Source organism: Chrysochloris asiatica, unplaced genomic scaffold (assembly GCF_000296735.1).
Source record: "Chrysochloris asiatica unplaced genomic scaffold, ChrAsi1.0 scaffold00012, whole genome shotgun sequence".
Taxonomy (NCBI): Eukaryota; Metazoa; Chordata; class Mammalia; order Afrosoricida; family Chrysochloridae; genus Chrysochloris; species Chrysochloris asiatica.
In genome coordinates this window covers 5,962,639-5,976,438 of record NW_006408530.1, presented here as the reverse complement: position 1 = coordinate 5,976,438, position 13,800 = coordinate 5,962,639, and the positions used below count along the sequence as shown (strand labels likewise).

The window sequence follows — 13,800 nt, the reverse complement described above, 5'->3', positions numbered from 1 at the left end:
ACAGTGAATAAGGAAGATTGTAGAAGAATTGATGCCTTTGAGTTGTGGTGTTGGAGGAGAATACTGAAAGTGCCATGGACTGCCAAAAGAACAATTGAAAAATGAACAAAAGATATTCTACCAAAGAGAATATACAGATGACTAATAAGTATATAAAAAGATACTCAACACATTATTAGCCATTAAAACCCAAAAACCTGTTGCCATCAAGTCATTTCCAATTCATAGCACTTTTATAGTCTTTCCATGGTGTTGTTGTTGAAGAGGGCCGTCAAGTTGATTCCACTTCATAGTAACCCTGTATAGGGTTTTCAGGGAAGCAGCTGGTGGGTTTAAACTGTGGACTTTGTGGTTTGCAGTCCAGTGCTGGTCCTATAATACCACACCAGGACTCCATGTCCATGGGTTGGGTGGATATTTTAGGACATGGAAGTAGTTCTATTATAATGAGCCTTTATTATAATATTATTTATTTTTATTAACAGTATTATTTATTTTTATTAACAGTAATTCCAGGTCTTTCCATTTTGGTTACAATTCAGGCTGTTAACCTAAAGATTAGCAGTTTGAAACTACTAATGGTTCCATGGGAAAAAGATGAGGCTTTCTGCTTCTGTAAACATACACAGCCTCAGAAATCCTATGCCAGGTCTCTATGAGTCAGACCAATTCCATGGCACACCACCACTACCATTTTTACTTAAGAAATGTATTACACTAGAAAAGAACTTTATCTCAGAATAAGAATCCATATTTAGGAATCTTAACATTTAAGGAACATTCAGATTTTCTCATTGAATTTTGCATGTAATTTTATACTTAATATTTTTATATAGTCAGTTCTTAAAATTTTGTGTTTTTTAAGTTAGATCATCCATTTATTTCCACTATATTGATGAGTTTCTTTGACCCATTGGCATGAAAATATGTGCATGGTTATACAAGGATAAGTGATAAAGTAATTGCCACTGGTGTTCTAGTTCTTACATGTGTGAGTTTATTCCAAGAAAAATGTGTTTAAACATGTTTCTGTGAAAAGTGCATGGCTAAAGACAAGTTCTTCTAATACACTTCTCTTAATCTTGTTACGGTGCTTTCAAAAAAAGGTCTAATCAAAATGGCTTCCAAGGGGATCTGCTAGAACAGTAAAAATTCAAAGCAGAGAGGTCAACTCATGTCATGCAACTGTTTTGTTTTACTCCAAAGACGTAAAGTTGATAGGTTTTCCTGAAGGACACAGGACGATCATAGGGGTCTTTAAGAAGTTTTAGAAAATTGGAAACTTCCTTTGTGAGAAATAGGCCAGTTAAGTTGCACTGAAGAATTATTTCCCATAATGACAATGTGCTCATTCTTTGAAGGTAGCAATCCTAGGAGAATTTTGTAGGGAAACCTTACCTTATCCACTCTGTAGGGTCCTGATCTTGCTTCTTCAGATTTCTTTTTGTTCCCAAATCTCAAAGAACGTTACCAAGGAACAAGGTTTGAAACCTTTATGGGTGCCCACACTGCTGTTTGACTTGTGAAACTATTACATATTTCAAGGGAGGATTAGAGAAATAGAAACACCACCATCAAAGGTGAAAGATATGTTGAAATACAATAGCTTCATATTTTGATATTTTTGTTTACTAAACGTAAACAAAGAACAAGGGAACACTGAATGGCTTCAAATTAGGAAAGGTGTGTGTCAGAATTGTATTCTTTTACTATGCTTATTCAATCAATATGCTGAGCAAATAATGTCAGAAGTTGGATTATATGAAGTAAAACATGGCATCAGGATTAGAGGAAGACTCATTAACAACCTGCAATATGCTACAGATGACACAACTTTGCCTGCTGAAAGTGAAGAGGATTTAAAATACTTATTGATGAAGATCATCAGTAACCCACCTTCTGTGTGGGTTACAGCTCAATGTTAAAAAAAAAAATTCCTCATCATCGAACCAATAAATAACATCCATATAAATGGAGATGACAGTTGTCAAAGACTTCATTTTGCTCAGATCAACCATCAGCAGTCATGGAAGCAGCAGTCAAGAAATCCAATGACATATTGCAATAGGCAAATCTGTTGCCCAAGACCTTTTTAATGGAGAAGAGCAAATATATCAGTTTGAAGACTAAGGTGCACCTGACCCAAGCCATGGTATTTTCAGTAATCTCATATGCATGTGAAAGTTGGACAATGAATAAGGAAGACTATAAACAAATTGATGCGTTTAAGTTATGGTGTTGGAGGAGAATATTAAAATACTAGGGACTTCCAAAAAAACAAACCAATCTGTGTTGGAAGAAGTACAGCCATAATGCTCCTTGAAAGCCAGGATAGCCAGACTGTCTCTCGTACTTTGGACATACTATCAGGAGGTACGAGTCCCTGGAGAAGGATATCACTTTTGGTAAAGTGGAAGGTTGGAGAAAAAGAGGAAGACCTCTAACAAGATGGATTGCCACAGTGGCAGTAGCAATAAACTCAGCTGTAGCATGAATGGGTACTGCTTCGTTCTGTTGTGTGTAGAGTCACTATGAGTGTGTACTAACTCTATGGCACCTAATAGCAACTATAGCAAAGGTTTTGATGATTTTGTAGGAATACCTTTTGACTTAACTTGGTATTCCATGCATCATTGTTCTAGTACCTGTAATGTCAAACAGTGACACATTGAAATTGTTGTTATTAAGTGCCATTGAGTTGGTTCTGGCCCATAGCACCCTGTTATAGGGTTTCTGAGGAGCAGCTGGTAGATTTGAAACACCTACCTTGTGGTTCAATCTGACCTTATGGTCCAGGGCATTATCCTGCAGGTATAATTTCTTTTAAGTATTTTTTTCTTTCTCTTGTTCGTATTCTTTTTCTGCTACCTGGAAAAGTCATAGGAATATAGAACTTTAAGGAATCTTGAGTTCTTCTGGTCCAGTTGTTCACTGATAAGCACAGAATCTTAAGTATGAATCTTTCTTCTGCTTCTGTCCTTTTCTCTTTTACACCATGATGCCTCTTTTGTCTGCCAATTCATTGCTTCATCTTTTAGACTTGGGTCAAAACGTCATCATTAAGTAAACTTGACATTGTTAACAGTATGTCTTTGCTCACTTATATAGTCAGTTACACTTATATATCCAGTTAGTATAAAACATTATCTATCAGTAAAGGGATGTTTTAGAAAAATTAATCTATACAGTGTGTTTAGATATACTGAAAGAATATGAGCAATCTAGGAAGAACGTTATCAAGATTTGTTTTTCTCAGTCACATTCATGTAATAATTGTAGCTACATCTCTAAAAATAGTCATGCTATTTTTAAAATTCTTTAAGTCTGTTTCAGAGACTTATGAATTTTTAATAAAAATTATAGGTCTTCAAAGTTAAATGTTTCCATTATATTGCTAGGAGACCATAAGGTTTATTAGCTTATATTTGTTTTTCAACTTTATGAGTCCATATTAGGAATCCATATGGCATCACAAAGAAATCAGATCAGTTTATCAGGATTTGGCAGTAATAATATTAAATAATGCCTTAGCTGTAATTACTCTGGATTTTTCATTTTGTATCTGATCAAGTTTCCCATGTCAGACTTTATTACATAGGATTTAAGAAAGTATAAAAATTCTGTTTTACTGATCTAAATTACATAGCAGAGGACTATGCTTATTATTCTTCTGAAGTTAGATCTCTCTTCTTTACCTTTTCCTTAATACATTTACAAAGAACCAAAAAAAAAATTGTTGTGTTGTACTCAAACTTTCCAAACCTCTTTTCTCAAATTTTATGTTACCATTTGTCTAGCAGTATATGAATATGTCTTTGCATGTTTAAAGAAACTCTGGTAGCATAGTGGTTACGACTTAGGCTGCTAACCTCAAGGTCAGCAGTTCAAAACTACCAACTGTTCTTTGGGATCATGAGAGGCTTTCTGCTTCTGTAAAGGTTTTGTTGTTGTTGTTGTTAGATGCCATCGAGTTGGTACCGACTCATAGCGACCCTATACACAGCAGAACGAAACACTGCCCGATCCTGGGACAACCACACTATTGTTGCCACGCTTGAGTCCATCGAAGCTGCCACCTGGCCAATCTATCTCATTGGGGGTCTTCCTCTTTTTCTGTGCCCCTCCACCCTACCAAACATCATATCCTTCTCCAGTGACTGGCCTCTCCTGACAATATGTCCAAAGTATGAGAGACAAAGTTTGGCCATCTTGGCCTTCAAGGAGCACTCTGGCTGCACTCCTTCCAACACAGATCTGTTTGTTCTTTTGGCAGCCTATGGCACTTTCAGTATTCTCCTCCAACACCATAACTCAAAAGCATCAATTCTTCTACAGTCTTCCTTATTTACTGTCCAACTTTCGTATGCATATGAGGTTATTGAAAATACCATGCCTAAGAAACTGTATACAGGGTTGCTGTGAGTCAGAACTGACTCTATGGCATGTAACCAACCATCCAATTGTATGTTTAAACACAGATAGGCAAATGATTGAAAACAACAGTGTGTGCCTGTTTCAGATTATGAAATTAGTTATTGCAACAATAAGAACCATTTTGGAATCCAATAGCCTTAATGACCAAACCAGGAAAATAGCAATACACAATAAATGCCTTGGACCAATAGGATTTTGATTTCCCGTTTGTGCCAGACCAATAGTACCTTGTTTGACACATATGCACAAATTAAAATTTAAAAATAGAATTTTTGTAATAGAACACAAGTCTCTTATTGACACTGAGAGTGAATTTATCAGTGTCAGATATTTCCCCCATTCAGCCGAAGATAGATGAGTTTTGTTGTGTTTCATCATAGTCAGCCAAACTTGTGAGGTCCCAAGTAGGATATCGGTGGTAGAAAGAAAGAACTAGTACTCTGGAGCATTTCTTTATTGCTATTGAAATGTATTGCTTTACCTGCTTGTAAAAGTCACTGAGCATTTGAGTGTAGACATCACAGTAAAATTCAGTTATGCAAGCTTTATAGTTGTTGTTGTTGTTGTTGAGTGCCGTCGAGTCAGTTCCAACTCAGTAGCCCTGTAAAGGGTTTCCAAAGAGCAGTTGATGGGTTTTAATCACTGAACTTGCAGTTAGCAGTCCAGTGTTTATTCTATAGCACCACACCAGATTCCATACTTGTCAAAACTTCCTAAAATTTAATAAAAACCTCTAAAGCATATTATAGTTGTCATAGAGTCCTGGTATGGAGCTGTGGGTTAATGTGCTGAACTGCAAAGTTGGATTGATCTGCAAGGTCGGTGGCTCAAGCTCACTAGTCACTCCTCGGAGTGCTGTTGAGTCGGTTCCAACCCATAGTGACCCTGCCTATATAGGGTTTCTGAGGAGCAGCTGGTGGGTTTGAATTGTCGAGAACTTGTGGTTCACAGTCCAGTGCTGATCCTAAAGCATCACACCAGGAGACCAATAGTTGTCATAGCTTCCTAAAATTTAGTAAACTGTTCTGTTGTTGCTGCTAGGTTTTAAAATTATTTTGTGGGTATATGAGGATCACATACAGTGAAACAGAATAATCATTAACTGAAAATTCTATTCCATGAGTAATTTCATTTTGTGAGTATTAATTTAAATGTTTCTGAGATCAAAGCTTCTTAAAATTTAGTAAAAACCTCTAAAGTATGTTGTTGTTAGGTGCCATTGAGTCGGTTCCAACTCAAAACAACCCTGTAGGGTTTTCAAGGAGCAGCTGGTGAGTTTAAACTACTGACCTTGTGGTTCACAGGGTGAGAAGCAGCTGGTGTGGCACCCCAGGGTCAATGGTTCAAACTCACCAGCCACTCCTTGAAAAGCCTATACAGGGTCTCTGAGTCGGAACCAGTGCCGGTGGCACTTAACAGGTCATCAGTGTTTTTTTGTTGTTATAATGGATAATGCTAATGGTTCAGTCTTATGGTAAAGATAATGTTTATTAATCTATGTTTTGAGAATTTTCTATTTTACCATGTAGTAGGTAGTACAGCTAAGGAGCTCTGGTAGCGTAGTGGTTACGAATCGGGCTGCAAACCGCAAGGTCAGCTGTCTGAAACTACCAGCTGTTCCGCGGAAGAAAGATGAGGCTTTCTGCTCCTATAAAGAATTACAGACTCGGAAACCCTTACAGGGTCACTATGAGTCGGAACATAACAACACACGGCACATAACAACAACAACAACAACAGGTAGTACAGCTATGTAGATTAGCCCATAATTACAGATGAGGAACATCTGAACTAGCCTCTAGATAATGAGAAAAGGTTGTGTAGAGATTCATTGCCTTCAAGTAGATTTTGACTCATAACAAACAGAGTAGAATTGCTCCATAGGGTTTCTCAGGGTGTAAATCTTTACAGACTACCTTATCTTTGTCCTGTGGAGCTCCAAACCACCAGTTTGGATTAGCCCAGTGCCTAGTCCGTTGTGCCCTCAGAGCCCCTATGAGTGGTGGTGGTTGTACGTCTGTTTTAATTCATAGCAGCCCTGTGTAAGGGTTTCCAGGGAGCAGCTCGTAGGTTTGAACTGCTGGCCTTGCGGTTATCCTGCAGTGCCACATTATGAATAGGAATAGGAGAGAGAGTAAATAACTCCATTGACTGGAATAGGGGACTGTTGGGAAACATCAGGGTCTTCTGTAAGCCAGGTATAATGCAAAGTGGGCCTTGTTTACTCTTTCCTAGGATCCTGTGGGACTGGAGTCATTATTAATAAATTCTCTTCAAGTGTTAATACAGATCTAAGTAACTCCCTGACTTCTCAAGCTTGTTGTTGTTAGATGCCATCGAGTCCGTTCCAACTCATAGTGACCCTGTATAGGGTTTCCAAGGAGCAGCTGGTGAGTTTGAGCTTGTGATTGAAACCAACCTTCTGGTCCACTGTATTATCCTTCAGCACCACAGCAGGACTCCCTTCTCAGACTGGTGGTGGTATGCCATGTGCCATGGAGTCGGTTCTGACTCATAGCAACCCTGCAACCGAGGCTGTAAATCTTGATGGGAGCAGAAAGCCTCATCTGGTAGTTTTGAACTGCTTACCTTGAGATTAGCAGCCCTATTTGTAACCATTATGCTATCAGGACTCCTCTTCTCAGACTAGGATGAGAGAATATATGCTTAATTACCCTCAGCGCTAGAGCACTGGTGTGGCGCTGTGGGTTAATGCACTGGACCACAAGGTCAATAGTTCTAGCTCACCAGCTGTACCTTGGAAACCCTATACAGAGTTGCTATGAGTCAGAATTGACTCAAAGGCACATAACAACAACCCTCTTATTCCATTACCCTGATTAATTATGACTTAAAGCTTTGTTGCCAGCACCTCCCTCTGTGTCCTTAACTTTGATTACTCCTTTGAGCAGAGGATTTTTTTTTTTGCCTTCTGTTGCCATTTGGACACTATCTTCTCTCCTTTTAGCATGTCTCATTCTTACTTATGATAAGTAAGAGTATTATTTCAGCACATTGGTGGGAGAATGTTCAAATAGAAAAGATAATAAAACTGTTACAAGATAGACAGAACAAATGTCATGGAAAATCTGTATAAATAAAGTGTTTTAGCTGGTCAGTGCTCGTTTCAAAATAACAAAAACAAAACCTGTTGCCAGTGAGAAGATTTCAACTCATAGCAACCATACAGGATAGAGAACTGCCCATAGAGTTTCCAGTGCCTGCTGGCACATTGGTAAACCTCTCAGCTGCTAACCAAAAAGTTAGTGGATCAAACCTCCCAGCAGCGCCATTGGATAAAGATATGGCAGTCTACTTCTGTTAAGATTCACAGCCTTAGAAACCCTATGGGGCAGTTCTACTCTGTCTTCTAGGGTCACTATAAATTGGAACCAACTCAACAGCAATTTTTTGTTGTTGTTTTTATGCATTTAAAATAAACTTGTTGTTTCTGTTGTATTAAATGACATTTTCCTTTTTGTCTCCTCCCACCTGCAGGAGACTGACTGGACATTCTTTCCACATGGGCTACAGCATGGCAATTTTGAATGGCATTGTAGCAGCTCTTACTGTAGCATGGTGTCTCATGTAAACCCACACTGGAGCGATATTGTTGGCAAAACTTAAGTCATAATTGTTATGTAATAACAAGATCATTATGGTCTACTCAGAGGACTAATAAACCTGCTGTTTATTATGTAGTTCAGATACATGTCATAATTATTACCATTTATGGTTATAGAACGTAGGCATTGGGAATATCTATTAAGTTTCAAGTACTTCTTTAAAAGTGTAAGATGGTTACTTCATCTTTTTACTTTTTTATGTGTAATTATTACAAATTGTAGGAAAAAGATAATGAAAATCTAACTTGAAAACTTGAATATAGGACAATGCCTACTTTTCCATGTCTATAGTCCATTTTTGTGAATAAATACTGATCTTGCTGTTTAACTGAGATGGACATACTATTTATATGTTGTATTGGGAAAGCAAATAATGCCTACTAATTTGATACTTTAAAGTAGCTACTTTAAATAAAAATATTTAGTTTTTGATACTCATATATTTACTAGAAGGTGCATTTATGTTTTTATGGGGCATACTTATGTTTTTGTTTACATATTTTGCTACTACAAACTGAATTTGTATGTTTTTAAACTGTTTAATATGCTATTTTTTAGCTAGTATAAACTTAATACCCACTTTTTCTTACAATATTTTTGTGTGTTTTAAAAAAAAATAGCACATTGGTCTGAGTTTAAGATTAAATTTATTCTAAGAAAAAAGGATTGAAAAAGGTAAATTAGTTAAGTCATTCAATTTACTGAGTAATTTGAAACTGTTCGATGTTTCTATAATTCCATTTATTTATCTTGGTGTACGTATGGTTACTTCAACAGAATTTATTGTATTTTCTTTTTAATAAATATAAGTGTGAATTTTTTTTCATGTAGAATGTTTTTGCTTACTTTTTAATCTCAAAAATTCCATTAAGGATAAGTCAAAAAGTATTGCTACTGCAGTCTAGTTCACACATGCATAGGTTTATTGCAGAGAGAACTTGTTTAAACATGTCTCTGCAATCACTAAATGGCTACAGACAAGCTCTATTTGGCACACTTGTCTTGGTCTTGTTTGGGTACCTGTAGTCAAGGCTCATGGAAGCAGCAGTCAAGAACTCAAAGGACATACTGCATTATGCAGTATGCTGCAAAAGACCTCTTAAAAGTGTTAAAGAGTAAAGATGTCACTCTGAGGAGTAAGTAAGGTATGTGTCTTTGTTATCTAATGCTGGTATAAGAAAAATACCACTGCTAAACCATTGAGAATCCATGCCTTCTCAAGTTGGCACAAAATCTTAATAATCATAGCCCACTTGTCAACTTGTTACCTGTACATATCTCCTTAAATCATACATAATCTCTAAATAAAGACAGTTATAGATTCATACCTGCACCTAGCAATGTAACTAACACTCGTACAACTGAAAATGCACTGTTGTTATTATTAAGTGCTGGCAAATCTGTTCTGACTCATAGCGACCCTATATAGGGTTTCCAAGGAGCATCTGGTAACTTAGACTACAGTGCCAAAGCAGGACTCACCAGCCCCATTAATTTGTTGTTAAATGCCATGGAGTAAGTTCCGGTTCCTACTGTCCCTGTATTGGGTTTCCCGGGAGAGGCTGGTAGGTTTAAACCACTGATTAGCAGTTCATTGCTTATTCTAACAGCCACACCAGGATCCCATTATATTATTCCCACAGTCTTTCAAGTCCAGATTCCAACCTGAGACAAAACTCTTCTTCATCCATAATCTAGAATATGAAGTATCTCCTTTAAAATACAATGTTGGAATAGGCACAGGGTATACACTGTCAATAGGCACAGGGTATACACTGTCATTGTAAATGGGAGCAATTGGAGGCAAAGAAGGGATAACAGGCACCAAGCAAATTAAAACTGCATCAGAACAATTTACATTAGCTCTCAAGACTTAGAAGTGTACTTAACTGCTAACCTCAAGGTCAGTGGTTCATGCTCACCAGCTGATCCAAAGAAGAAAGATGAGGCTGTATGCTGTGGAGCACTTCTACTCAGTCCTTTCAGTCACTGTGAGTTGGAATTGTTGATTCTGATTCATAATGACCCTGTATATGGTTCCTGAGGAGCCACTGGCAGGTTTGAGCCATCACCTTTTCGTTTAGCTGTCCAGTGCCACACCAGGACCCCTGTCTGTGTGTGTGTTTGTATGTATAAATTAATAGGTAATTAAATTTTTTCATGAACTTTTTGAAGCTCCATATGGATGCATGTGCCATAGTAATTGAAACAGAAATAGAGACATGACTCAAATCTAGCCAGTCTCCTTCGGAGTTTTCAGCTTGAAAATAAGATAGAATATAATTTGAAGCCGGGAATATACAAGCCTAAGAGGTGCTGGCAGTCATATTTCAGCCAAACTCAGTGGAAAAGAATAAGGCTGACACGGATACAGTGAATGGCGTTCCTCTCATCCCTGAAGCCCAGTGGTTCCCCTGCCATTATTTAGATTTGATTATATAAGCCTATAAATTCTTCTTGTAGACTCTACTGCTCAGATTGGACTTTGTCATTTGCAACAAAAGGAGTCAAGATGAGTTTGCTCAGCAGCTGGAATTCATCTCTATTATAATTCTAACACAGATGATCTCATCTCTTTATGTGTGTTGCTTGCAATTTATCTGTTATAATATTCCATTCAGTTCCTTCTGAAGGATAAAGCAGGTATAAATGTGCCTGTGGTTAGTCATTAGTTTAGTAACCTCAAAAAAGTTTTGGAGTAAACTAAAATCAGTTATTGGAGTCCTGGTGTGGTGCTGTGGGATAATGTGCTGGACTGCAAGGTCGGTTTAAACTACAAGGTCAGCGGTTCAAGCTCACCAGCCGCTCCTCAGAAACCCTGTACAGGGTCGCTGAGAGTCGGAACCAACTCGATGGCACAACAACAAACAACAAAATCAGTTACTAATCTAAATGCTGTTAGATAAAGAATTTTTCGTTTTAAGTTCCAAATTCAATTACACCTTAAGAGTTACTAGAACATTAGTTGTATAAGGTATGTCTTTAGTTATATTAAGATGATGAGTTTTATATATAATACTATTACTAATAGCAATATTTCTCAGTTTCCTGATCAGTAAAATGGTAATAATATTTTTTTAAAGTAGTTAGGTTTGAATTACAAGCTTACCTCAAGAGACATTGTGAGTTTGGTTCCAGACCACTACAATAAAGCAAATATCGCAATAAATGGAGTTGTGCACAGGTTTTTTGGTTTCTCAATACAAATATGAAAAAGTTTGAGATATTGTGAGAATTACCACAATGTGACACAGACATGAAGCTCACTTCTTTTGGGAAAATGGTACTCACAGACTTGCTTGATTCAGGGTTGCCAAATATCTTCAATTTGTAAAAAATTCATTATCTGCAAAGTACAATAAGACAAGGCATATCTGTACAATGAAAACACCACACTTTAAAATATGTAGCACCTAGATAAAACACTATGTAGAGGAAATTTATAACTAAATGCATTTATCAGGACACAAGGAAAACAGATAAAAATGGAATTCAAAAAGTAGCAAAGTAAACCCAAAGTATATGAACAATGAAACTAGGAAAGATAGGGCTCAACCAATGAAAAACACCACCACTAAAAACTAGAGAAAATAGCTAGCTAGTTAGTAACAGAAGTAGTTGCTTTGAAAAGACAAAAATAGACTTACGGTAAAACATTTTAAAAAAGACCCTTCTTTTCTGTCTTCCAATTTCTGCCCATTTTATTTGCTTATATTATCAATCAGGTAAGTTTCTTGATTGCAATCAACAGAAGTTATCTTAAAAGGAAATTTGTTGGGAAGGTATGCAGTGATTCAGAACCCATGCTAGGAATCCAGAAAGTGTCAAAAGCACAGGGACTGTTTAACAGCAGTAACAATCTGGTCAGAACGTTGTAATTAATTCTTCCTGACATTCATTCTTGTCCTTGCAAGATCTGGTCAATGTTCAGAGTGCATGGCAAGAGTGCCCAATTGACAGATTAAGTCATGTGCTTACTCCTGCTGGTTTCTGACATTAAAGGCAGCTACCTGATTTACTCTTTGAGGAACTGGAATCTTTTGGTTTGAGTAAGTGATTATCAAGCAACCAAAATAGACAAATATTCACTACAATTCATTCTTTTGGTTGATTTCCACACAAATATACTCTTCACAGTTAAACTTCCAAAAGGGCTCATGCCTAGCCATGCAATTATCCCTCATATAAGAGAAAATGCAGCAACCTTTTTTTTAGTGGAATACAGTCCTAGAATGCATTAGAATACTACATCCAATACCAATGGCTGGACCTTCAGATTATGTGCATTTTTCTAATTTTATCACATTCTCCTACTGATATTATGCAAAGTAGTCATTTCTGAAAAACACAAAGGACAGGAAAGGGATGGAAAATTCATTAAAACATGTTGTTTCTTAAGTGCCATCTAGTCAGTTCTGCCACACAGCGACCTTGTATAGTGTTTCCAAGGAGCAAATGATGAGTTTGAAATGCCAACCCTGCAGTTCAAAGTGACTTCCAGTTAAGTGCTTTACCACAGCAGGACTGCGGTAAATATGATGGAGTAAGAAAATAAAGGTAAAAATTACTGTCTTACTAAAGCACCTAGTCATGGCCTTCTTCCCTTTTTGGTGCATCCTCAATTGAACAAAAAATAGTTGTACTGAATCAGTGAGAGGATTTTTTTCTTTTTTAAAGTAATCATGCAGAGATGAGTATGTGTGTACTGAATAGGAAAAGGAGTTGGATTCTAATAAAGATTTGATTTTTTTGATTATTCAGTGCCAAGACACCTTGTTGCAGGTCAATTCCTTATGATGTGCTGTTAGTGAAAGGCAAGGCTTCACACCGCACTACGGAAGTCTATGACATTAGATCCTTTCTTTTTCACCAGTCCGATTGCTAATGTTTTAAAATTGATGCCATCAGATGATGTTCCTGCCTGAGTCTCTGAATTGCAAATGAATGTTAGAATAAGAGAAAGTTTCAAATTCATCATTGTGTCAATCAGTGGCAATAACAATGACATATCCGTGTTCATCACTGGTTGGGCTAATAATAATAACCATGCTGCTTTGAACCATAACCGAAGCAGCAATAATTACTACTAAGTCCATGGAAAAGGAAACCATGCTTGTAGAGTAGAGGATCCACAAAAAAAAGACTAACCCCAATGAGATAGATTAACACTGTGACTGCAACAAAAGGTTCACACATAATTGTGAGGATGATGGCACAGTGTTATGCTTGTTGTGCATAGTGTTGCGATGTATCAGAGTTGCTATTAATTTGATAGCATCTAACAACAACAATCAATCTTTCCTTGGAAATCCTCTACAGGGTCACTTTTGAGTTGGAACTAATTTGAGGGCACTTAACAAGTTTCCATCATTTTGTGAGCCTGGTTTGCTGGCCTTTCCTTAAATTCTGTGAATTACTTTAAAACCTTATTTTATATCAATTTTTTTTTCTTTAGCTAGCCAAAGTTGGATTCTAATTTTTAATACTAAAAATTCACCATGCATCAACTTTCCAATACTTCCTTACCAGAAAACTCCCTGAAAAAAACTTTGTTCCATTATAATCCTTCTCACCTGGACTCATTTCTTATACTACTAATTTTAAAAAATTATCATATACTTAGGATCTCTGGTAGCATTGTTGTTATGTGCTGTGGAGTCAGTTCTGACTCATAGCGACCCTGTACAGGGTTTCCGAGGCTGTAAATCTTTACAGGAGCAGAAAGTCTCATCTTTCTCCC

The 13,800-nt window shown here is 37.1% G+C and overlaps 1 protein-coding gene across 1 annotated transcript in view; it reads left to right on the top strand.

Annotated features, from left to right (window-relative positions):
- The window catches only part of ARL6IP6 (ADP-ribosylation-like factor 6 interacting protein 6), a 36,670-nt gene extending 28,644 nt beyond the window's left edge, over positions 1-8,026 (top strand). The window contains exon 4 of the mRNA XM_006834536.1: positions 7,933-8,026. Within this exon, the coding sequence (XP_006834599.1) occupies positions 7,933-8,026 (94 nt within the window). The remainder of the gene's footprint in view (positions 1-7,932) is intronic.
- The last annotated feature ends 5,774 nt before the right edge of the window (positions 8,027-13,800 follow it).